Consider the following 26,685-nt stretch of genomic DNA (forward strand, 5'->3'; position numbering starts at 1 on the left):
ATCTGAGAACTCTCACATTTTGACATGTTCTGAAAATTTTTAGTGGCTGAAGGGGTTATCTGCAGGGAGGGTGGTGAGCTCAGAGCTGCCTGAGACTTTGGGTGAGTTATAAAGGTGTGTTTCTGAGAGCTGAGTCAGACTCTCCACTGGAGACCTTCTGGGTTGATTGAGGTCCCAAAGAGCCAGTCTGGTCCTCACACCCACACGTGACAAAATGAACTGCCTGTCTGTTACAAATGTCAGCATCTGCTAACTAGACAGGGTCATGTTTTGAACCTTCCTGCTTCAGTTAAGTGACCCTTGAATTTGGCTTGGCTCAGGGCATGTGGTCTAAGCTTGGCCACACCTTCCCTCTTCTAGGTGGGAGATCTTCGACGTTCACACAATCACCACACTGGTCTCTCTGCTCCCATCTCAGCACACTGCTTGACAGTTCAAAACATGGAAGTTGGGACCTCGGTACTCCTTACTTTGAGCCATATCGATTCCAAGCTTAGTTGTTTCCTAACCAAGCTCTGCCTTAGTTTGATGACTCACTGTGTGAACTAGGAAGAAAAGTATTTAGGGCCATATCAGACATTACTTCTGTAGTGCGTTTCTCATTTCTTTCTCTTTAGTTGGTCTCACTGACTAAATGTCAAGTGATGGGGGTTCCATCTGACCTTGTTCTCCCTTTTTTTGAAGGTGATGGACAGAATCTGTTTACTAAAGACGTGACAGTGGTGGAGGGAGAAGTCGCGACCATCAGCTGCCAAGTCAATAAGAGTGACGACTCTGTGATTCAGCTGCTGAATCCCAATAGGCAGACCATTTACTTCAAGGACTTCAGGCGTAAGTTTCCACCCCACAGTAGTAGATGCCAACTTTTTTACCTCTGTGTCGTCTTGATAAAGAGATTGCCAAGGCCACCTTTTTCTAATTTAATGTTAGATGCTTAAAGTTTAGTCAATTCTTTAGAGAGAAGAAAGAGACAGGCAATCATAATCTTTCTACTTAATAGAAACCTTGAATGGTCCCCTTTAAAAGTCTTACTTTGCAATAGGAATTGATTGTAGTAATTCAAGGTGAATTGCAATCGAGTCCCAAATACTTAGCTGACACAAACAACTCAAATAGGGCAAGGCAAGGAAAATATAGCATTCTGATAGGGAATCTGTTTGGTTTAAAGATTAGCATTTCCAAGGCAATCTATATCTGTAATGGCAGGACCAGATCTTTCACCATAGTATCTGCTGTACAGAGATAGCCATAGGCTGAGATCCATTCAAATGCAGTTTAACAAAGGCCAGCCTTTGAAATGGAATTGGTTATGACACCAGTGGCTCATAAGGTTGCTGTGGCTTCGTAGGACACCTAACTGTGAAGCAATATCTACCAAGCCTGTTTTCCACTGCTTGACTCCTGTTCACTCCCAGTATTTTGGGTCGTTCTGTGGGAAAAAGTTGATAAACAAGGAACATTTAAAGGGACTAAAGAAGAGCCAGTGCATAGCATGGCTCAGAAGCTAAAGGTACTTGTACCAAGCCTGACCACCTTAGTTCCATTCCCAAAATCCTCATGGTGGAAGGAGAAGCCAACTCCACAAGTGGTACTCTGAATTTCACATGCGTGTGGCACTAATAACCTTTGAGAAAATTCATAAGACATTGAAAAAGATCTTTTGCATTAAAAAAGGAGCCTACATATGGTGCTTTTTTGGTGTTTCCAATTTCCTGTTTGGGATCTGAACAGTTTCCCACTGTTAGGTGGACTTACCTAAAAATCTGTAACTGACTAAGGCCTCTAAAGGCTCTGGATCAGGCTGCCCTACCTCAATTCATATCTAAGTTAAATAGTCTGCTATAACATGTTAAAAATTGGTATTTTTATATTTTGCTTTAAAATTACTTTTTGTTCTGTTTTCTTTAATAATTTGGACCCACTGGGTTTTTCGTTTGTTTTTTGGCTTTGTGTTTGCTTTCTAAACGTACTTTTATTTCTGACCCTCTAGTACCTACCTGAGAGAGCCTGGCATGTTGTACAGTGTACTCAAAGCCTGCCCCTGCATAAGTTTCTTTAGGATAGGTCACTAGGGTTATTTGTCTGCATGTAGCTACTGCAGAAACCTAAAATAGCACCAAATACACACAGAAAGATTTACATTATTTCCATTCAGCGGCTGTTTTTCTCCATCTGACTTTTCCTCTTGCCTAGTTAGGGAAATAGATTGTCCGTCTTCTTTTGTGCAATTACCGACTGTGTTTTGTTCCACAGCTTTGAAGGACAGCAGGTTTCAGCTGCTGAATTTTTCCAGCAGTGAACTCAAAGTGTCACTGACAAACGTCTCAATTTCGGATGAAGGGAGATACTTCTGCCAACTCTACACCGACCCCCCGCAGGAGAGTTACACCACCATCACAGTGTTGGGTAAGAAATACTTCTTAGTCCCAGGGAGCCAGTGGGATGACTCAGGGTACCAAGTGACTTCCAGTACAAGGATAGGGTTAAGAGTAGGTCTCACTGTTCCTACTTGTTTTAGGGAGAATCACCACCCACCTTGCTGAATTTTAAAAATAGCCTATTCTACCATCCTCTAAGGAATAGTCATTGGCCTTCTTTATAGATTCCACATGTTCTTGGATGTCAACCCTCAAGCTTCAGCATTGAAGATCAAGAGCAGTTAAAGCCCTTAAATGAGTCACTCACCGCATGAAATGGCATTACTTCAAATTGTCCCAAGATTTCCCTTCTTCTGTGCAAGAGAGGGGAAGATGGGCTCCCATGGCTGTAGCTATGGAGTGTACTCATGGCAAAGCTCAGATATCTTGTGATGATTTTCCTTCTGACTGACATTCTTATTCAAATGTGCTTTACCCTTCCTCTTTGGCTTTATTTATATACTGCCCTATTTATTACTCATAGCCCAGCTCATGCTACGGAATGGAAAATCTTCCCCATGAACACATTCCTTGCTACCAGGTGCAGCCATCAGACATAGGCAGTTGAGAGTGGCTTACCTGGAAACAGCAGAGAGCTGTTGGCAGGCTGTGAGGTCACCTCCTGTGCTTGTGATTTTCACTGTGATCCCAGTGGCCAGGTTGATGGTGTTATGTTGTGTTATAGTCAGCAGGTATCTCTCTGCTGACGGGTCTGAGTTCACTGCAGTTTATATAGACACACACTCTGGTGCATTACAGGAGCTGATCCAGGGTTTTGGAACTGAATTTTCAAGGACATAATACTGTAGAGTGAGGCAGGATCTCTGATTTACACCTTCAGGAAGATGATGAATCAAAGTCTATTTGAGGCAGCAGGCTGCAGCTTTTTGGTGTAATGATATGAAGATTAAAGAGGAAAGATAAATATGAAGGACATTTTCACTGGGTGTGTGCACATATATGTATTTATGAACGTACATATTGAGCTGCTTCCTCATTGCTTTATTTAAACACAGCTGTAAAAGGGAAAATATTTTTAATTCATTAAGCCGACTATGTGCCCAGAGCCTGCGTGTATTTTTGACATGACTGATTGTGCTTTTAACGTCTGGCCACACAGTTTCTAGTGTGGACTATGTGCGAGGACCTATAGCATGCAGGTGTGTGTCTGTCACTTCCAGATCTGATCTGTGCAGGGTCTGCATGGAAAGTTTCTGCTGGAGTGGGTGTTTTGGTATGGTGCAGATGAAGCAGATTCTCCGGAAAGCATTTAAAGTTTCCCGTTTCTGCTTGTCTACTCGTGTGTGAATACAAATATGTGAATACATGTGTGACTTGACCATCTACACCTGAGCCTCCATCACTTGCAGCATCTCCACAGGAGTGATGGCAAAGAAACAGAGTATACCCAGGACATTTTGTATTTTCTAAATTTTTTTTTTTTACTACACAGACATTTAGGTTTTGATATTTTAATTTCACAGAAAAAAAATAATATTAACAGAGATAAGCCATTCTGCCACGGTTACAAAGCACACAATAAGAATTAATAATCCGAGGACCTGGGGTGAAAGGACCTGAGTTCAATACCCAGAATGTAGACATGATACCATGCACTTGTAGTTCACACATTAGCAAGGCAAGCAGATGAATCCCTGGTGCTGGCCAGCCAGTCTAATCTACTTTGAGAATCCCACTGAGAGACTTGTCTGAAAAAACAAGGTAGATGGTGCCTGAGGAACAATGTCTGAGGGCTAGTCTCCACGTACATGTGTTGTACACAAAGACAGGAACACGCGCATGTGGGTACATGTGCATGCATGTATGCATGCGAGCACACACACAGCATTAAAACCCTAGGAACTGAAAACAGACCTTACTAATCTGACTGACAAGTGCTGTGCCTGGTAGCACAGGTCATTTTCAGTTAAAGCCCAAGTGCTGTGTTTCAGGACGTTCCGGAGCTTCACGTTTTGTTTCCAGGAGCACATCCTTTGGACCATTGTAAAACACTGCTTCCTGTCAGTTATTGGTGTCTGGGGCATTTATTCTAAGTCACTATCTTAGGCTAGTTCAACTGTGCGTGTACCCTTTGCTTGGATCAACTGCCAACATATAGACTCCTGAGAGGCATCATGGCTGCAATCCATTTGGAGGTCTCATTATTCTAGAAGTAATAGGTTCCTGCTTGTATTTTATAGAGGCATTAACTTAAGTGTACTTGAAAGTAATACTAGTCAATGTTCTTTTTGCAGATATTATGCATTCATTTAATATTCTTTCCATTGAAGTTATTCTACGATTCCTTGACAGAGTAAAATTGTTGTCATCAGTGTGAGAGTCTTTCATATTCCAAAATCTGACAATTTCCACTGATACACATTCAAACCTTCCTCCTAAGGTTTAGAGTTTTAGATATTATAATGAATGGAGACTGATATATTAGCACCTCCGTTGCTATCCATGGCGCTCTAAAAAGGATTCCCTATGTACTTACACAGCTGTCAAACTCCTCGATAGGTTGAAGATGCTCGTTTTAGTGCATATGACTATTAGTTATTTAATGCATTCAGCAAAAACTTTAGCATAATTATAAGATACAGAGATGACTGTTTGTGAATGGCTTCTATGCTGTTCTGTAGTTACATTATGTTTAGATTTCGCTGTGCAAAACCCAAAAACTCTCCTGCGATAGTTTCTGTGTATTCAGGTACCATGTGGGCCATTCAGTCCTTCCACTTGTGACGAGTTCATGTCCTTATCCAAGCACACAATGTGGTACTCTTAATATTCTGTTCATAAGAGGAGATGAACAAGAGAGAGAAGACGCTGTGCTGTGATGAATGCAGTTGCTGATAATAGTAGCTAATATTATTACAGTCCTGTCCTCCTAAGATTAGTGCTCACTCTTAAGACTCCAGGAACGGGAGAACCTAATTATTTTAAAGGGTCTTAGAGTGAGATCTCACGTACTGATCGGCTTTAAGACTCCTCTTTTGTGGTAATTAATGTGACTCATCTTGATATTGCTGATTTTTTTAATGTTGTAGGCGTAATGTTTATAATTAGCACCCTTATAGGTTTGAGGTTAGCTAAGAAGAACCTTGACATTCCAGGCTGTTTTCTAGTGCTTCCCTATGTGTGATTTTTCATTCAGGTTTTTTTTTTTCTGCATGCTCCTTGCCAGACAGATCTGTGGTTGTTTCCATTAATGGCTGCAGGCAGCTCTTACTAGCTTTGTCTGCTTAGTGGATCGTATTTAAGTGTGTTCTCTGGCTAGCAGTTAAAGGGGAAAAAAAAAAAGATAGGATTAATAGGCCAAAAGAATTTTTTCTTCTCCAAGCTTCTGTTCTTAGAAAGGCAAATTTCTCCTCGCTTGTATTGTCCAAGTCTTCACTGCTCGTTCAGAGTCCAAGAAATGTCGACCCCAAGAGTGTTTCTAATTCAGACTGAATAAGGGTTTCTGCATGGGGTAAGAGCCCAAGAGAAAAGCCTCTACAACATCAGAAATGTAACTCATCATCAAACCTAATACTTGTAACCAGACGGCTCCCACCCCACTTGTCTCTTCCTTCTACTCTCAGCAAACAGGAGCAATACTGATCCCAACCTTGAGAAAACTGTTTATGAGCTTGGGAAAAATCATTGAGCTATTTCTCAAAATGATGACCTCAACAATATGTTAAGTTTATTGTTTTTCATGGGGGCATATTTTCCAGCTTTTGGAGTTTCCTACACGTTTCACTTGGCTTAAGGTAAAGAAGATGCCAACTGTATAGGAAGGTGATCCTGGGAACCAGAATAGACTGAGGTTACTCTGAAGGTCTTAGGAACATAGTGTATCTGTGACAATAGAGGTCAAAGGAACACAGCTAAGACCAATGGGGGAAAGTCAGATAAAACCTTACCTGCTGTCAAGCTCTCAGCCCCCAAAGTCAAAAGGTGCTGTTCATGGATTTTCCTGTCTTGTGTACACCTGTCTCTTTTTTTATTTCCTTGTTCTGAATTAATGTGGGATTAATTGATGTGGGAGGAACAGACACCATCTTTAGGGCCAAATGGAGGTAGTAAAGGCTTTTCACCAAGAGATACCATTGGAGAGTCTTACATTCGAATGTAAATTGTCTGTTATGGCTTGGTGTATTCTGGATTTTTCAACAACTGGCATGCTTTGGTGAAGTGATCAGGTCTTGAGGTCTCTGACTTAATCAATGAATTTATCCTTGGATTGATTTGTAACATGATAGCATTTGTGAGAGTGGTAAATCGTGGGAGTTAGAGACTCACTGAAAGAAACATGCCATGGGAAGCATGTCCTTGGAGCAACATCTTCTTGCCCTGGCCCCTTCTAGGTCCCGTCTACTTGCTTCCTGTCTGGCATGACATCCTCTGCACAGCTCCACCACTGTATTGTTCTGCCCAGATGTGGGCCCAGAAACACAGATTCCAATGACCAAGAACTGAAGCCTTTGAAACTGTGCACTAAAAGAAGTAATCCTGCTTGTCTTTGTTTTGTTTGGGTGTTTGGCCAACACAAAGAAAAGCAACTCGGAAAGAAATGAGCAGTTGGTGGAGGTTATAAGAGGCCTGGGGTGAGGAGTCTTTGTGTTTCTTCAGATCCACTGTAAAACATGAGAGAGCAAAGGCAAACTGTCCAGAACACAGAGCATGACTGGCAGACTGCATGGACCCCACGCTCCACCGAGACTCAGTCATCCGTGTGGATCCACAGCAGCCCCTGGATCTGTTCCCATTAAGGAAAGCCCTTGATTCTGAGTGCCCATTAAGGTGTTTCTCCCATAGTCATGAAGTGGGAGAAACACTGCATTCAGAGGGGACTCCAGCATGGTTTTAGCCATTTGCCCTCTCGTGTGTCCTTAGTGTCATACTCGGACAACGATATTAATAAATACAGTCCTCACCAGGAACTGTCCAGTGTATCAACTTCAAGATCTACTTTCTGTACTGTTTTCATTTCCACCCAAGTCTCAAGAGACTGCCTTTTCTCTTCTCTGCCTCGATTTGTTTGTAAAAACCCGCCTGTAGCCTTTCACCTCTTAGTCATTTCCTTTCTGTTTCTCTGGTGCTGTCATTTACCAAGATATTGGTTCCTTCAGGTTTAGACAGTTGTTTCTACAGACGTTTGGTTCAGCAGTGGCATTTCCCCTTCAGTGTTCCCACTATCCTGCTCCCAGAGTGCAGTGTAGTATTTGCTTATTCTGCATATGTACTGTCTGTGTATTCCCTGTGCACTATCTAGACATACAAATGACAATCCGTAACCCACCTGACTATCATTTGCACAAATACACTATGAAGAGGACACAGCCAGCCGAAGCATCCTGTTTCTTTATCACTGCTTTTCTGTGTCTCTAAAAATTCCATCAGATGTGCACCCTTAAACTGGATGCTAAACTTTCTCCTTCTGCTTAGTTTTTAAAATTTTTTTGCCATGAGTAAGTACTCCTTTGGGCCATACCACATTAGCAATCCACCCGATTGAACAAATGTGTTGTTTCCTGGTGCATGGGAAACAGAGAGCAGTACCTCTGCTCCAGCGGTTACCTCCTCCCTGCCTCCACAGTGCACCATCTTGCTGAGAAGCATATGCAACAAATCATTTTGTTTTCCTCTTTCATCATTCTCTATAAGAGTTTTCAATCGCTCTAATTCAGTATGAAAGTCTTCCTGTGGACAGAATTTTCACTTTGGACTGGAACAGTTGGAAATCCCAAATAACATGGTTTAATCCCATAATTTATTGAAGCGGTATCAGAGATGTATTATTCAACTTGATGGTCAGGATGGCATGTTTATACATATTTAATTTCTTGTTTCTCTTCTGAGTTGAGAAACTTATTAATCATAAGTCTCAACCCTGTCTTTGCTTATTCATGGTGGTCAGGGCTCCTATTCTCAGAGTTGCTTTACTGGGTTCTGTATTCTTACTGATTTTTATTTCAGGAGGCTCAGTCTTGAGGTAGGACTGCACATTGTATGAAGTTGCACTGTCAACTCCGCTTCATTTTAGAAAAAAAAAATAACTCCCGTCTTCATCGCCACCACTGTCATGCACACACTCTTGATGTGCTATTCAGTATGTCAGCCCTCAAGGCTTTTGTTTTGACTATTTTATTACAGAGATATTTAATATGCTTATAGAAAAGTGGTTTTAATTCCGATATCTGAGTGTCTTTCAAGCATTTAGGGATCTCTTGGTTTCCAAGATCTGAGCATTAGAATTCGGAATATGGTAAATGCCTGGCACTCCCTATATTGCCAAACCTTTCTTTTAATGGCACTCCCCAACGGGAGACAGGAGTGCATCTTATACAGATCTCTTTGGTTCGGTGGCACTGGTTCTGAGGCATACTTTTTCTGTGTGTGTGTGTGTGTGTGTGTGTTTGTGGTGAGTGATTTTTCTAAGGAACCCCAAGCTTTTTATCTTTGTTAGTAGACTTTGAAGTCTTTCCTATGAAGATTGAAATTCAAGGGTTGAGTTCAAGGAGAATTATTGCTTTCAGGGGCTTCCAGGTAAGGACATTAATTTCAGTAGTGTGTACTCCTTGATTTTATATCTATTTCCTTACCCATTTTCTAATGACTAATACCTAGATTGCTAATCTTAGGTCATTGATGATTCAGGAATTGGAGACTGGCCACTGGTTACTAAATAGGATGCATTTAGAAAAACATTCTAAATTAACAGATTACACATGATCCACTTTACATGACATTGTCTGTCTAGTTCCTTCCCCTCCTCTGGCTATTTATTTTGCCATTGGGATGTGATCCCATCAGCAATGTCCAATGTCTGCCTCTTTGTTGGTGACAGCAATGCCGCTTCCCAGTGAGTAGGTGAACCTATCCGTAAGTGGGTCCTGTGTTTATAAAGCATGTATGTTTGATTTGCAGTCCCTCCGCGTAACCTGATGATCGATATCCAGAAAGACACTGCAATTGAAGGGGAGGAGATTGAAGTCAACTGTACCGCCATGGCCAGTAAGCCAGCCACCACCATCAGATGGTTCAAAGGGAACAAGGAGCTCAAAGGTACGATACAGACTGCCCAGACATGAAGCAGTTAGCTGGCACTCGACTCTAGCAAGCAGACCTTTGTGAAAATGATAGACAAAGGCCCCTGCAACAAAATTGTTTATTCAGATATGGTTTCTAATCAATTAGCAAAAGCATCTGAGGCCAGAAAAGAACGACTTTCATTGTTTTCGTCCATTGCCTCCCTCTGTGGTTTGAGAGTTGGTGTTGAATCAAACACGTAAACTCGAACTCTTCAGACCAGGAGGAGCTTGTGCTAGGGATATCCTACAGTCCGAGGCTGTCCCTGTCTGTACCTCAGGTGTCACTGCGTTTATCTTCTGCTTTATGCTGGCTTAATGGTTCAGAGCCACACATTTCCATGGCATGCATTATTTAAAATCCCGAGTCATTTTGCCATGCACCACAGCCTCAGCTGTTGGTGTGTGTGTGCTTGCCCGGAAGATTGGTGGCATCACAGACCAAGAGCTTAAGTTCGTTATGAATTTGCAAGGTCTACGTTGCTAGTGAACCTGTGATTCTGTCACCTGATTTGCCAGCCCATTCTTTTGCAAGGACTCTGATTTGGGGTGACACTGCAGGCAGCTCCTAAAGCCCTGCTCCTGTTTAACCATTTTCTGTTGTTTATCCTGTCTATCATACCTGTCAGCATTTGGCTCTCTCTCTCTTCTCTAGCTTGCCCTAAAAGTAGTGCCTGGGCAAAGAACTCTGGAGCTCACCTCTACTTAACAGAAATGCTAGCTGTGTGCCACAGTTTCCTGTGAAAACAGGAACAATAATCATAGGGTATTGTTATGAAGATGAAATGAGTGAATATTTACAAAGCATTAAGGAAGTGCCTGAGACAGAATAAGTGCTATATGTGTGCTCATTAAATAAATAAACGATGTGAGGAAGAAAATAGCCCATTTAGGAAGGTGATATGGAATGCCATATCCAGAAACAGAATTCTGTAGAGAGCAGCAAGTTTCCGAAAGCTTGTTCTGTTTAAATCTCCTATTTCCTAAGTATGGTTTTAGAAGGAAAGAGGTTCTCATTTCCCCTCTTCCCCTCTGTCTAAGTGAATTGAGCCATTAAATGTGGACCGATAAGTACAAAACATTCAAAGAAAGTTAATGGTGTGCCTTGCTCCTGGGAGTGCTGGGTGCAGGAAGGGACTGCCTAGGCCTATTCATTCCCTCCGGAAGCCTCCTCCCTCCTTTTCTGGGTGTTCTTGGATGTGTCTCCCATCTGGCCCAAAGCCCTATATCTTACTTTGCTCTAGTCCACTGCCACTGCATTTTTCGTGGTCTTCCAGAAGTCTTCGAATTTAAACATTTCAATTACAATTTCAATTATGTAAATCCATTTACTTACTTTCCCTCTTAATTGTTGATGATGGGATGGGCAAAGGGGGCTGTTTATATCTCTGCAGCTGATTGAATTGCTTAGGGGATTTGGATGATGCCCTGGGATTTTTCAGAGGCATAACAGCCTTGTAGATATTTGAAGTTCAGATGATTGTAGCAGTGCAAAGCCTTTTTCCTTCCTCCTCCCAAAACCTCAAGCAGCCAGATGTCAAAGTGGTTGAACTTGGAACTGACTTGGCAGAAGGTTCGAAGAGAGAAGTATACATAATATATTTGAATAAAAGTAATGTGTGTTATTTATGTTTGGAATCTATCTGAAGTTCTGTTATACAAGGCTGAAAAGAAAGAAACTAAGGAAAATAATCATTTTATGGGGTCCCTAGCCACAGGTTACAGTGACCAGCAATACAACAGTACCATCATCTTAGGTAAAATAATACTCTTGGGGTTGGAGAGAGGGGAAAAGATCTTGATATATTTTGTCTCCTGCAGGCAAATCGGAGGTGGAAGAGTGGTCAGACATGTACACTGTGACCAGTCAGCTGATGCTGACAGTGCACAAGGAGGATGATGGGGTCCCAGTGATCTGTCAGGTGGAGCACCCTGCGGTCACTGGAAACCTGCAGACCCAGCGGTATCTGGAAGTGCAGTGTGAGTAGCCAAGCATCTTGTTTTCAGGCCAGTGCTTAAAAGCTTCTCAGGAGTCATTCATTGGAAGTATACATCCATTTTATAAGTATATATAGATGTCCCTCTGTTGTCTTGGGAGAAAAATAATCTAAGGATCATTTTGCTGAAATGATATTTTATTACCAAGTGCCAATGAGATTGTGAAGATACTGCAGCCAACTCAAATGTAGAGGTAAAATTGTGTCAATCTGCTTTAGCGTGTGACTTAAAATCAGCCTCTTTCAGTATTGACTGTCATCACTTTTAAGTCAACTAAGTCAGATGAGCCTCCTTCCCCTTCTAGTCCATCAGAGACGCTGGATGTTTATTTTCATTCCCATTTTATACCAAAATTCTGTTCTAAATTGCAAGCTCTCTTCTACTTATCCTTAGTTAGAACAAAGAATTGAAAGTTGAACTCTTTGGGCTTGGCACCATGTCGTGATGGCTTCATGCATAATGCTACACTGTAGTTAGTGAGACTGTCCCTAGCCATTCCCTATCGACCAAAGAGGTCTTCCTCATCTTCTCCTCCAAACACTTCTGCTTCCGATGGGGGATCTTCTTTCTGTCCAAAGCCGTGTTCCAGCCAAGGTTGTGACCAAGTTGCTATCTTCTCTCCCTTTTCATCAAGACTTCTGAAGTCTGGCCTAGAAAGTCCCAGGATACAGTGGAACATGTGTAGTGGCATAGAGATCTGATAGAAGAAATACATTAGCAGCTCTGGGAATTCTGTTCTAGTGTCCTAGGGCCATTGAAACAAATGACAGCACCACAGACTGGGCCTAAAACCACAGAAATTCACTCACAGTTTTAGGTGCCAGTGGATCAAAATCAAGGTCTCAGTTTGGCCGCCTTCCCTTCAAAGGCCTTAGAGAAGGTTCTTCATGCCTCTTCCAGGACAAGTATGCTGCGAGTTCCCCCACAAGGGCTTAGGGCTCCATGGCCTACAACCATCACCCAAGGGGTGTTCTTGTCATTGTGTGTCATACAGGGGCACACTGTTACTGAATGTAGGGCCCACCCAGATATCCCAGAGTGGTCTCATCTTGAGATATTTGAAATTGAATGTGAAGAGATTCTTTTTCCAAATTAGATCATATTCACAGGTTTTGGGGGTTTGAATTTGCCTTTGGAAGCTGTATTTTTAGTTGATACATTCCTTATTGTCTGTTTAAATTGTCCAAGTAGCTGGGTGGTGGTGGTGCACATCTTTAATCCCAGCACTTGGAAGGCAGAGGCAGGCAAAAGTCTGAATTTGAGGCTAGCCTGGTCTACCGAGCGAGTTCCAGGACTGGCTCCATAGTTACTGAGAAAGCCTGTCTCAAAAAACAAAAAACAAAAAAATGTCAAGATGTAGGCAAAGTTATAAACTCATAAGAGACCATCTTATCCAACCTCGTCTTGCCCTGCGAGCATGGCTCAATTTACATTAGAGAATGCAGGTTTTTCTTGTTAATTCATTTCCTCTACTTCATTATATGGCTTCATTATGAGCATCATGCTTATAATTTTCATATCACTAAAACTATTGTGGTGTAATGTCCCTATAATGGGAAAACAGAAATGATCAGATATTATCTAAATTGGCAGATACTAGATTTCTTGTGACTTTGTTAATATGTAATTCATTTAAGCAAACTTAATATCCATTAACGTTCCTTGTAGGGGCCCATTAGCTTTAATAATACATTAGCTCCTTCGTGAGTCCTGAGTGGATATCCACCCAGTTTCCACCCCTAAACCCTTTAAGTAGTTTCCTGGAGTATCTTTTAAATAGAGGGTAGCCCCTCCCACCTACAGAATCACGCTCACTGCCAACTGCAGGCTATTTCAAGCCATACACCTCCTACCCCTGGAAAATGTGATCATGATTCCTAGCCTTGTTTTCATTTTCTGTAGATTCAAGAGGGATTTGTCCTTCCAAGAAAATGAGTACGGCTCCGTATCTGAATCCATTTGGCTCCAATCTAACAAAGTACTGTGGGCTCCTCCCTTCAGGAGAGTGACTGTAACACCTCCCAAAAATGAGTCTGCAGCTACTGATCAGCTCAGACTTTTACCACAGCAGTCTTTTGTAGTTGACTCTCCTCTTCCCTCAGCTTAAGTTATGTAAAAAATGTGTTCTTGATGATTTTATAAGACAATATATGTAGGTGAAGAAACTTCTTGTAAAAAGGAAGGTTAAGAATTGCAGAGCTTTATGTAATTCTGAAAGGGCATTACGGGTCTAGTTTGTAATCTCAAGTAAGACTCTCCGAACTTAACAAAGTGCCCTGGCTCTTCCATCTGTGAGCATCACTTCATTCCCAGAGCTGTGCTGACCCTCAGGAAGTCAGCCAGGAAGTCTCCAGTGTCTTCAAACACAGTTGAGATTCTCTGCATCATTCCCAACCATCCTGAGTCTGCTTAAACACCAGTAGCTATTCTGTAGCAAAGTCTCCTGTCGCCAAGTCTTAGGCTCAAGTGCATTAGACCCTAAGTCTTAGCTGTTGATCAGTGTGGGTAGCTCAGCTCTATTCCTTCATGGCACAATCCATTCTCTCAGGCAAGCAGACATCTTGATGACCTGGAGCAAGGGGACAGGATTCTTAGAACAGTTGCTCCAAAAGCAATCTATGTAGACACTGAACTCTTGTGGACACCCTCATGGAATAGCAGTACACTTCTCCCCCCTGTTTTTAAATTGAGTCAAACCCCTGAAGTTATCACCTTGATGTCATTGCTAATGCCTAAAAAGTCCTTTGATAACAATAGACCTGGGAAGAAAATAAATTCAGTTACCACATTTTGCTTGTAATATAAGTTCATTTACCCATTAAAGTTTTGCTAATTTCTTCAACCACTGATAAGACCTATTTTCCACTTTATTGCTTTACTCCAACTATGATCTGTGTATTGATAGCTGTAAAAATCATATTTTATTCATTATGTGTTTTCATGTAAAATTTTCAAATGCACCATTGTTCTTTTTAATGTCCTGTCCTTTGTAAGCTAAGGTTTCTTCAAACTCTCATCAGGATCAACAGTTAGTTACTAGGAAATACTGATCCCTTTACAGCCCTCACTTTCTCCTCTGAGTAGCTAAGACCCGGGGGCAAGTAGATCTGCACAGTGGTAAGGATTCTCAGTTGCTTTCATCTTGACCAGTTTTGGACAATGAAGGTTTATGGGATGACCCCTCTGCTCCATCTAAGATAAATGAATATCAGCGGGGACATGAGCAGAAATACGGGACTAACGGTAGACGTCCATATGAGTTAGTTTGTGTTTTACAAGTGACGTTCACAGGAAAATGAAATGACAACCTTCACTCCATGCCATTGACTATCTGACTTGAAGCATGACAGAGGAAGGGGCAATAAAAAGAAAAGAAGTGGAGTACTTCTCCCCTTAAGATGGAGTGGCTTCATGAAACATAATGGGCAAGGTTGAGCTACAGCTTGCCATTCCTTTTGTCTAGTGGGTTCAAGTCCTAATTAGTTGAACCAGTATTTTGTAGTGTTTGTTTGTTAGTACCTCTATTTGTGGTACCAGGAGAAATTGTTGTGCCCAATTATGTGAAAAATCAGCCAGATGTGCATGCTGTCATACTTTTAATAACCCTTAAATTTTGGTGAGTACAGATATTAATTGTGTAGTATGCATTGAAGTGATTAACATCAATGTAATTTATCATCTGGAGATTTCTGAACATAAATAAATGAGTTGTTTTGTTCAGCAAGGTGTTGACCCCTCCAGAATCAGTGAATTAAAGTCCCCCCTCCTCTTTTTTATTATAAATATGAAAGGCACCACAATCAGCCAAGTGTTCAGTTATTTGATTTTCTGGGGCATTAGCCGCTCTTGTTTGTGACATTTCCCTGTTGGGTGCTCGTTTGCAAGCTCATTAATAAGGTTTTCTCATAGGAATGTTGCTGGGAATGAAGAACATACAGTAGGGCTCTTAGTTTGCTAGCTTTCATTCCGAGACCCAGCAAGGGTACAGCAACATGCAGCTAAATGTTTAAAACAGAAAATAATTATGTTAGCATGGTAGAATTCAGAGCTCTGTTCTCTTAGATGTTGTGCAGAGAACAGCTGTGCCTTTTAAATCCGCTGAGCTGTATGACCCTAAAGTCCGTCTGTGCTCCATCCACCTTCCCCCACCCCCTGACATCTTGCAAACTCCAGATAGGTGTGTTGCCCAGCTTTCCACCACGGTTGATTAGAACGGAGTGTGATGCCATTGTAGCACGGTTAGTAGAACTTCAGATCCGAGGGAATGCACTCTTGTGGAGTAACAGCCTGTTTAAATGAGGCCAGTTCACAGTCTGCGTGCTAACAGAAAGCTGTCTAAATAGCATCAAGTGCCAGCACATCGCAGCCTAAGCTGGGAATTCAAAAGGAAACTGCGACCCTCAGTATGGAATGCAGGGTGCTGTGCTTGAGGGGAGAAAGCCTTGCTCGGGATGCACACGAGCGTGAGCTGGAATGTCTGTGACACACACGTGTGAGCTGGAATGGCTGCGGCGTGGCTTTCATCCCCCCCACCCTCCCCCACACACACCGAAGTCTTGTTCTTTCAAATGTTTTGCAAGATGTCCTCATTTTGTTCAGGTTTTGTGCATGTGTCCATTTGTAAAAAGAGAGAAACAAATTAAGAGCTGAGTCTAGAAAGAGAAAATGAAACAAAGCCTCTAGAAGCTGGTGTTGGAGCCCTTCCCCGCCCAGATTCTCACCTGACTGTTAATCGTGTATGTGGGCATCATTCTCAAAATGAGTTTTATTGACTGGATGTAGGCAGGTATTTTATAAATCCATATTCCCATCCATCCAAGGTCTAGAGAAGAGTGGGTGCTGTTTGGTTTTTGTGTTTTCCCCCATTCCCTCAACTGGAAGAAAATTGGGCTTTGAGGGGATGAACAAAATTCATTCTTTATCTGTGACAAAATGAATGTTTTCTGTGATATTGATAGCACCCTGTGGTGATGGAGGATGAAAAACCTGGAAATTGGGAAATTTTTCCTATTTGGACTGGAGGATAAAACTTCCCAAAGCAGCTACTCAGCTCCTTCCCACTCTCCCGGGTTAATTCTGCTCCCGGGTTGTATTCTTAAAGTCAAAGCAGCTGTGTTTCAGTTGGATCTATTACTCTGGTCTCTAGGCTGTGTCCCACAGGATCCAATGTTTGTATCAACGAGCTGGGTTCCGGAGAGGTTTGTTCAGTGATTATTCCTTATGAGAGAGACCCTGAAGGACAATTTGTGACCTAGAATTCTTTGTCTTAGTCCAGAGCAGGGACGGCTCCAAGTTCCTGGAGTTTCTTGTGGAATGAGTGGTACAGTCCACAGGACCAAGGCAGGCAGGAAGCTAGTGACAGTATTCAAGACGTTGGGTAAGGCAAGAACGATCCCTGCGGGAAAGGCCTTTGCCTTCTGTGGTTCCACCCCCAAAGCCTTTCCAGTGGTGCTGTCACTGAGCTGTGCTGGTAAAGATGGCTGTAGTCTGGAGTGGTCGTCCACTACCTACACAGCACAGCTCTCCGCATATATAGTCTTTGCTTAAAGGTTTTAACGCAGGGTCAAATTCTGATTCTGTGGAAGGTTAAATGATTGTGACACTTGCCTCTAAAATTTAAAAAGAATTGTCAAACTAAACCCCTTATGGTGTCCCCAAAGATGCCAGGAATGTCAGGTAACAGTGCAGTGAAATGTGGTTTCATCAGCCGGAATACCTAAGCTGATCCTCCAAGTTGGGGAGCTGGCTTGACCTTCAGAACAAGCATATAAACAAACCCACAAATGTATCTTATTTTGAGGCCTAAGGTGGACTCCTGTCTGCTTTATTATTCCTAGCACTACTGTTATTTTAGTCTGTGGCCGAGCTAGGAGCAGAAGCCATGACCTAATGCCCCCCCCCACCCGCTGTGTTCACCTCTTCTACAGATGCATTATCAAATGTCTTCTCAGCAGCACAGATGGGCGGGGATTAAAAGCACTGACCCCTCCTCCACAGGACCTGAATTTGGTTCCCAGCACCCACCTGGCAGCTCACAACCATTGCTAACTCGAGTTCCAGGAGATCCAACACCCTTTTTAGGACACCAAGCACATACATGGTGTACAGACATACATGTAGGCAAAATGCCCATGTGTTCTACATTAAAAGCCAAGCAAAACAAAGCCCCTCTCTTCTCACAGAGTAGCACTTTTTGGTAATACTTGCTTCTGATCCTAGATATTTCTTCAAAGCTATGGGGAAACAAGCACTCTGTGAGTATGGACCCCTTTGTAACAGAACTATGTTCTTCAAGGGCATGGAATAAAATTAAAAAAAAAAAAAAAAACTAGTGCATCCTACAGGAGGAAGTGACTTTGTCCAGTGGTTCCACCCTGCCCCTAGCACAGTTATTCCATCCTCCTCTTAATCTATGATAGCTCATCTCTCCTTAAGATGTGTAATTGATTGTTTAAATCTCTCCTCTCTTTTCTTTTTTGTTTTGAGGCAAATGTCTTACTCAATAACCCAGACTTTCCTAGAACTCACTCTGTGTAACCCAGGCTAACCTCCAACTCATGGAAATCCTCCTGCCTCAGCATCCCAGCTGCTGGGATTGCAGGTAGGGAGTATAATTTTAAATGTGGCAATTTATACCACACTTGTAGGAGATCTTTTCACCATGAGAGCAAACAACCAGCCCTGAAAATTAGTCACGGATGTCTTGGGACAATAGAGAAGCAAGTGGTTTCCAAGCTGTCCTTTCTCCCTTCTCTGGGAGTTTCTGTGGACCTGTTCCCCAGCCAGGTGCCATCTCCTTGTGTACCCTGCATTCCCCTCTTCTCATTACAAACCTGTCTTCCCCCAGCAGTTTCGACAGCCATATGTAGGGGCTGATTTTTGCTTTGAGCTCAAACAGCTTCTAATACAAACCAAATCTCAGGTTAATCTTGGTATTGTTGTTCTATCCCAAACTGTAGTAATCCTGCATGATTGACAGACTCTTCAGTCACTACCTCCTCCAAGCTTGAGTGCACAGGACCTGACCCAGACCCTCTCCTAGCCACACTGGTAGCAGCAGTATGACTACTGCCAGGTTCTCGCTGGGAGCCCTTGATCCAAAGGCATCAAATCCCACCCCATTGTGTTTCTGAACAGTGGTTGAAAATGAAGCAAGGAACTTGAAGATTTGCACTCAAGCCCTTGTAGTTATAGGTAGAGATTTTCCTGCAAAGCCCTTGGGCCTGGTTGTAGTAGCCATGTCAAAGAACATTTGATGTTGGCATGCCCTGATTTAGAACTTCTCAGAAAAAGAGAGGAAGTAGCAGTTACCCCTAGGATAGTAGATCTCCTGCCAAGATATCAGGACACTCCCCCTGGCCTCGGCTCTTCTGCTGTCTGCTCCATGGGGAAAACGGCATCCTAGTAGGGGCGAAAGGGATCGCAGACCTGATGTGCTAGTGTTGGGCTTCACAGAGGAGACTACATTTTCATTTGCATAGGAAATTGACATCCAGGTTACAGAATCTTGAGTTTCATCTTCTAAGAAGATCACAGAACGTAGTGCAAGGTCAGACTGGCATGAAATCAATTGTAATCTGCCAGCAAGCCATTCAGACTTCTTTAAGAGTTTTCTTTTATACTTTCCCCTTTATAGAGAGAGGAAAGTACATTTAAGGAATGTCTCATCAAATCAGAATGTCTTCCTAAAATTATTTTTTTAATTGGTTGCTACTATAATGTGCCCTATGGCCTCCTGGTATTTAACCCTCTGTGCAACTTTGATTAATGAACAAATTTTGTCAACTCTAGTGGTCTTACTAAGTGTATTTTAGTGAACTTAAAAAAATTACAGAGTATTATGAAAACCTCAGATCTTTCCACCTAATTGATTGGCTGTTGCTGATGCCATCTCTCTGAGTGTAATGCTCCTTTAGTGCGCAGGCCTAACTATTTTTCTTATTTTTATATAGCAGTTCCATTTTATAATGACATTAAGCCATTCAGAGCAATATGTTGCTGGACAGTTATTGCACGAGTAGCAAGTGTCATCTGGCTTTTAGTCTTGTGCCTAACGACACCAACTGAGGCGTAAAATGATCCCCAGAAAATGTGCAAGGCTTTACCTCATTATTAAAGATAAATCTGGGAGTCTGGTTCTGTTTCAGAAAAGATTTGGTGAGTTATAACGTTTGATTTATGGGTGCAATTAAAATATAAATAAGTTCTGGCTCTTCAATCAGCCATCTGGATAGTTTGATATTTTGACATGTCTCTGTTGTAGCCAGGGTCTTTTTGGGGACAATTTAGTGCCCCTAATTTCTTGAGACATCACCAGAATCCCATGTTTGCCACCTCACCTGTTGAAGTATCTTTAGTTCCTCAGTTAGGACTTAGAAAGAATAAAATTTGCCTTTAAGTTTCCTATCACCTCAGAGGCAGATCTTGGTGCTCAGTCCTTCTGTTTTGGTTTATAGGGTATGAAGATAGTTCAGCTACCCATGGTCAGATAACACTGTTGGTCAATGGAAAGGGACCCTTTAGTGTACAATACAAGCAATATTGATGTGTGCTTTCTCTGCCAGCCATTAGGGTATCTGTGGCAGCTGTGTCCCCCACCTAACGTAGTTGACTCTTCTCCAGGTACTTGGACCATAAATTGTGAAAATTGGTGATCAATGTTCAGGGTATAGTTCTCATGGCATAGATACAAATTTCAGGCATGGCAAGTCCTTCACTTACCCTTTCTGATTTATGTGTGTGATTGACAACTGATAAACAGCTCATTGAGAACATGCGTTTTTAAAAAAAAAAAAAAAAAAAGGAAAGTTTAAGACAAAGTCAGTAATAGCAAAGAGGCAGGGTGGGTTAGCCTTCACTACACTTTATTATTAATGAAAGTTGAACATGGGAATACCTGAGCACACTGCCCTCAAAATACATGTTTCCTGTTTGCTTGTAAATTACACGGAGGAAAGAAACAACAGAAATTCTGCACATACACTAGCAAGACAGACCAGCAACTACAGGCCAGCAAACACACATCAGCAGGCATAAACCAGCAAGCGCAGACCAAACCAACAAGCATGCTTGGCAAGCACAGGTAGCAAGTGCAGATCAGCAGCCATTCTGTTCTGCTTAACCGTTGGGCTGAAATCAGCAGGGCCTGAAAATACCCAGCCTGCCTGTGGCTCACAGATGAACCTGTAGGCAGATGCTATGCTGCTGCCTTGATCTGAGGCTCTATGTAAGTACCCTAAGCAAGATTTCTTGGGTGTGGTTTGCTTTCTCAGTGAACTCTTAAACAGGTCTTTTGTTATCTGTGTGTCATAACCTCCCATTTGCTTTTGTTTATCCCTTTAAAAAACAGTTTTCATCAAATAGCTGTATGTCAGGCAGGAACTTGTATTACCAAAAATAATAGACATGGAGTACACCTCCAGGTTGTGTTTAGTCTAAGATACGATCCTGAAGGATCCCTTCTTCAACCCCAGAGCCAGTACTAGGTCAAGGTCACCCTATTTATTCTATGCATATCTATCTGCTTTGCTCCAATGGCATTTATCAGGATCCTCAGCATTTTGCTTTGCCAGTAAGTCCAAGGGAGGGACTGTGTGACTTGCACTGGCCATCTGGAGCTTCTGTCAGCTCCGTGTCCTCTAACAAGTGACACTGCTCTTCAGAAAGTACTACCCATTGCCAGTGGGCAGTGCACACCGGCGGGTGCTCAAGGAGGCTCTCTTAAAAGGACCTTATTGTCCTAGGTTCTCCAGGACATAGCAAAAGGTATGTGATGGGATCCAGGCTAAAAAGGCATCTGACAGCAGCTGTCCTGGGGGATGACTCCCCTGTGCAGCGTCCATAGCAGCGTGCAGGGTGAGGCTGGCAGAGCCTGGCCGTATTTCTGTCTTCTCTCCTGTTCCAGAGGATGCATGCTAATGAGCTCACCACTACTTGTAAAGGCCAAGGGGCTGTTGTTTAGGTGATGTGATTGTGTGTGGGAAAGTGAAACTATGGTAATTGTTTTGACCTTTCAGCCAGCTGATGCCCTGCCCTCTCACACTTATTACTCTTGGGTCCATTTTCAAAAATATACATTTACAGAGCCACAGAATTAAATGCTAAGCGTAGGAAAATATCTGGTTCCACTCAGGTTCTATTTATAAATGTCTTTGTCCATCTATCCGTGTTGATTCTAACTACTGCTTCCCTCCCTGGTCCCTGAACTCTCATCATTCATTTCTGGTACCCACATGCCATCTCACCGGCAATCTCAGCTTTACGCCACTGTTGGAAAGAAAAATAACATATGTTTCTTTGCTGAATGCACGGTTGTATTAGAAAGCTGCACTCAGCTTTAATTATAGAGTGCCTTTGGAATCAGAACTTTGCCCCACTCTCCATTCTATAGGGCTATCTGGTATTGTGTTGTCTCTGTGCCCTTCGAGTACCTATGTCATTTGTGGGTACCAAAGTTGTCATCCCTGAAACCCTTGCTTATTCCATTGAGGCTAATAGTTCCTCAGATAGTGGGCTCTGGGTGAATCTCAGTCTTCTTGCTTTTCTATGTTTATGTCAGGATGCTTTCATTTGGGACCACCCGTCTCTCCCAGGTCTTTTCCTCGTAAAGCTATTTGAGTGGAATTCAGGAAACAATTTGATAACAGGAGCATAGACGAGACAACTTATTAATATGCAGTGTCAAAACACATTGTCATATGGTATTATGTGATATACGATAAAATGTATCAATTCTGAACACCACAAATATCTGCAACTTCACCTCAGCATGAAGGCGAATGAGTTTCCCTGAGCTTGACTGAGTTTAGAGATAAACTTCAGTGTAACAAAATGTATTTCACAGGAATTGTTTGATGTGGAACAGTTGGCTTATGAATCTCTTATCTATTCAAGGTTCACTCCTTAGAGTTATTAGTCAATTTAATTTGAACAAATGCCAGGATTACTAACTAATTAGAAGGATATTGCTGAAGGCACATGGATGGGGAGAGAGTAAGCACTGGCCGTGTGGGGTTTGTGGCAGTATGCAGGTCTGATCTGCCTGATGCTATCGTTTGCTAAACATCACACTTTATGTCGTTGTCACACAGATAAGCCGCAAGTGCATATCCAGATGACTTACCCTCTACAAGGCCTAACCCGGGAAGGGGATGCGCTTGAGTTAACATGTGAAGCCATCGGGAAGCCCCAGTAAGTTCTGAAGGCCAAGGTTGGCAGAGGGTCGTGAGCAGTAAATGTCACAACATGAAGATGTGCATTCACAACTCATTGGCCTGTCACCTGTCTCCTGATGTAAAAAGGATGGATGATTTTTCCGAAAATGACGAATATTCAATGAGAGGGGAATAAATACCTATGGTTCTTAATGGTCAGGATCGGGAGGAAAGTGCCAGCTAAAGCTGAAATTCTGGTGAATTCTGTTTATTGTTGTCAACAGGCTGCTCACAGCTATTTTATCTTACATTAAATTTCAACATACTGGGGCTGGAAAGATGGCTCAGCAGTTAGGAGCCCTCACTGCTAGTGTAGAAATCAAAGTTTGGTTCCCAGCATCCGTATCAGGTGGTTTACAACAGGCATATCCCTCCAGCTCCAGGGGATCCAGCCCACTTCTCGCCTCCATAGGCACCTGCCCAAAAACACACATGGATACACAGAAATAAAAATCATTCAAAATATAAGTAAACCCTCAATGCAATAGAATGTCTGCTAATAAGGGTGTTCTTGCCACAGCTGGTAGATGGTTTTCTAAACTCTGGAGTACAGTGCTTAGGGCCAGATGTAGAAAAAAAAAATGCTTCCAAGTGCTGTACTCGACTGAGAAGCAGCTTTGTTGGCGGGGACTGCCCTCAAGAAGAATGTTACTGTCGCTGCCCAGGAGGAGAGAACAGCCAACAGACTCTTGTGTTGCTGAGGAGTGTGACAGAAATGCTCTGTTTATCTCTGCCCAATAATCCAGATGAATCAGAAGAGCGGTGTGGATCGCCACTACCGTGGCAAGCAAACCTCGAGGCTGCTCTACTGCAAATATCTCACAGTTTACTTAGAGAAGAGGGAAGAAGGGAGCTTTTTATCTTCCTAGTAAAACAAAATGTTTTTTAACTCTTTTAAAGGAAAATGAAACAAACAACCATCCCAGTCCACTGAATCATAAAATGGAAAGGACAGGTCAGGTTGGGATTACGGGCACTAAAACGCAAAGCAGTACCTAATGGGAGAAACAGCAGTGAGCTCCCTCTGCTGTCCCTGTGGCATGTTGTCGGTTTCCCTCACAGTCTGTATAAACATCATCTGCTCCATTCCCTTATAAAGACTTCGTAGCATCCTAGCACAGCTTCCCTCCGTATCCTTGGAGAGAGTGCTCCCTGTGATAGTTAGAGGGGAGCCTGACCATGGCTAATCCTTCTCCCTCTCCTCCATCCTCTGGGCATGGGCTAGTTAGTCTTCCCTGCCTGAGGAGGCAGAGCTAGAAAGGTAACCTTTAGAGGAAGGTGGATCTGCTTCTATTTTGCTTCTTTTCTGTGCTGCTGATTTTTTTGATCTCAGCTTTGACAGAGAAGGCTTTTTCTCTTTTAAGTCCTTCAAAAAGATTTAGATCTTTCCTTTTATAAAGTGATTTATGCCCTAATTAGCAGCCTCCCTTTCCTCCCAAATAACCCCAGTGGACTAAGGGAAAACACTTCTCTTGGGCCCCTGTTTACAGCACCTGTATTCAGCCACATCGGTCACATTTAACTGCTTGGATTACTAACCTGTATTTTATTTCTGTATTTTTTTTCTTCTGAAGAAGGTACTATGTTCGATTGCATGTGCCACAGGGACAGTAAATTACATGTTTCCTTCAGGACATTTTTGCCAGGGAGAGTATTTATTTGTTACTCTCAAATTGGAAAGGGTATGTGGCTGTATTACTCCGTAGCAATCCCCTCCTTGCATATTACCTATTTATTTTCTCAAGAAATTGCATACAATAAAAATGGTAATTTAACTTGCCATTATATGTTGTGAATATTCTCAGTGCTTACCCCCACTGATTGTTTCAGCTGTCAAGCAGCAGGATGTGAGGTCTGATTGCCAGGCAGCCGCATTTGCTACTGCCTACAGGAGGACATATGCAGCACTAACTTTTAAATAATTTACTGCATTGTGATGACAAACCCATGTGTAATTAAAGAAAAATTGCAACTTCACATCCCATTTGAACACTGGAATGCTACTTGACAGGCCTAACTTGAGCATCCGCTTGTCATTTACGCCTGGGTCTCTCTACCCATGTCATTGCTCCTAGAGGAAGTGGTAGGGACTGAAAGACAATTGCTTGTGTGTTCAAACCAGTGGCAATTCTTCCTTTCAAACAAAAGCTGGGTTATGACCAGAGGGTAAGTGCTTGCCTAAAACTCACCAGGCCCTGGAGAATGGCTCCAGCATCACACACACCACACGAAAGAACATGTCTTCAGATACACTCTTAGATCTGCGCTTGGTTTCCTAGGAGCACGAGAGAGGCACCTTGAAGACACAGGTTCCAAGTCCAGTGAGTGAAAGACTTGGTGTGTATGCTCTCTCCTCTCCAGAGTTTCCTGTCAAATGTGTTCTTCCGAATGGCTGTCTTAAGATACACGTGCTATTTCAAGTCACTAAAGCTTATTTCTGATAAGCAAGTTCCCTTGTTGGACCTAAAGAGTCCACTTTAAGATGTGTCCTTCCATCATTAATCCAGAACCAAATGCACTCACAGGGAAGGTCCAGCCATTTCTGGACCTAGAAGACAGAGAACCAGTTACTGATCAGGAGCAGATAGACAAGATGAACAGGGCCATCCAAGTGGCATCTCAGGTGGGGAGAGTCGGGCTAAATGGAGAGGAAGTGATTGCATCTTTTGAGAATCAAATGTAGTTTTTCCAAAAACAGATCAAAACAAAATCCTGTGTAAACCAGGGCTGATGGCACAGCCCTGCAATCCCAGCTGCTCTGGAAGCAGAGTCAGGACACTCACTGCCATTTCAAGGGCAGCCTGGTCTACACACCAAGTTCTAGCCCAGCTAGGGCAACCTTGAGAGCAAACGGTAATTAAAGAAGGCTGAGGATATAGCTGTGCAGTAAAGCCAGCATGTTCAGTGCCCACTGGAGAAAGGAATGAAGGGAGATGGGGAGGGCTGTTTAGGTGTCAACCTCTATTTAAAACTCACAAGAGGTTTCTGAGCAAGCAAACATTTGGTATGTTAGTAACCACTAGGTTATTGCATGCACCACTAGCCAAGACCTTGCTTTTTCCTTCCTCTCTAATTAATGAGCTGATTAACAATGGGTGAGCTCTGTCCTGGCCGAATTGGTGTGAAACCACACAGCAGGGCATGTCAGTTGGCCATGTTGGCTTATTTGCTAACTTACTGAAGGTGAACTGGGAATCATAAGACTCCCACTTAGCAAGTCTTGAAGGTTTCTAAACACCTGATTATGTGTTTTAAAGTCATATCCCAAGCATATGTTTGGCAGTTGCATGGTCTTAATTCTGTGACCCTCACACTCTCCAGTGGGTCCGGTTAATTGTGTCACCCTGCATGTGGTTAGTTTGCTGCAATGATGAGAAATTGGATTCAGATACCTGAGCGGGGAATGATCCCATGACCTGTCTTTCTCGACTTCCCTCTGCAGGCCCGTGATGGTAACTTGGGTGAGAGTCGATGACGAAATGCCTCAACATGCCGTACTGTCCGGGCCAAACCTGTTCATCAATAACCTAAACAAAACAGATAATGGTACTTACCGTTGTGAGGCTTCTAACACAGTCGGGAAAGCTCATTCGGACTACATGCTGTATGTATACGGTACGTGAGAAGACAAAACACTCCCCTACTTGCCCTCTGCATGTAGCTGCTGCCTGGGCTTCACCCCCAAAGCTGTTGGTCAAGTTGAAAAAAAAAAAAAAAACAGTTGGTGTCCTACATGAACTTAAAGAAGCCTGGCCTGAGGTGAACCCCAGTGGTCCCCACCTGGCTCAACAGTGACTGTTGTTCTCCTCCTCTGACTGTGGGGGTTTCCCACGAGATCACAGTCTCTGATCGTGCTAAGTACTAAGGCTGTCCTCCGGCACAGGTCATGGATCCTATGTTAGAAGTAATGTCTGAAATATTCAACCTTACCAATTAGTGGCGTTCAGCTCAGAAAATTTATTCCCAGCAGTTTTTTTTTTC

General features: G+C 42.7%; 1 protein-coding gene across 5 annotated transcripts in view; it reads left to right on the forward strand.

Moving 5' to 3' along the window:
- The window catches only part of Cadm1 (cell adhesion molecule 1), a 328,628-nt gene that overhangs the window by 262,985 nt on the left and 38,958 nt on the right, over window positions 1–26,685 (forward strand). For all 5 annotated transcript variants that reach the window (XM_038321949.1, XM_038321950.1, XM_038321951.1 and 2 more), the window contains exons 2-7: window positions 685–831; window positions 2,254–2,406; window positions 9,333–9,470; window positions 11,315–11,473; window positions 22,582–22,681; window positions 26,147–26,319. In XM_038321949.1, the coding sequence (XP_038177877.1) occupies window positions 685–831; window positions 2,254–2,406; window positions 9,333–9,470; window positions 11,315–11,473; window positions 22,582–22,681; window positions 26,147–26,319 (870 nt within the window). The remainder of the gene's footprint in view (window positions 1–684; window positions 832–2,253; window positions 2,407–9,332; window positions 9,471–11,314; window positions 11,474–22,581; window positions 22,682–26,146; window positions 26,320–26,685) is intronic.

The sequence above is a fragment of the Arvicola amphibius genome, chromosome 3, assembly GCF_903992535.2.
Source record: "Arvicola amphibius chromosome 3, mArvAmp1.2, whole genome shotgun sequence".
Taxonomy (NCBI): domain Eukaryota; kingdom Metazoa; phylum Chordata; class Mammalia; order Rodentia; family Cricetidae; genus Arvicola; species Arvicola amphibius.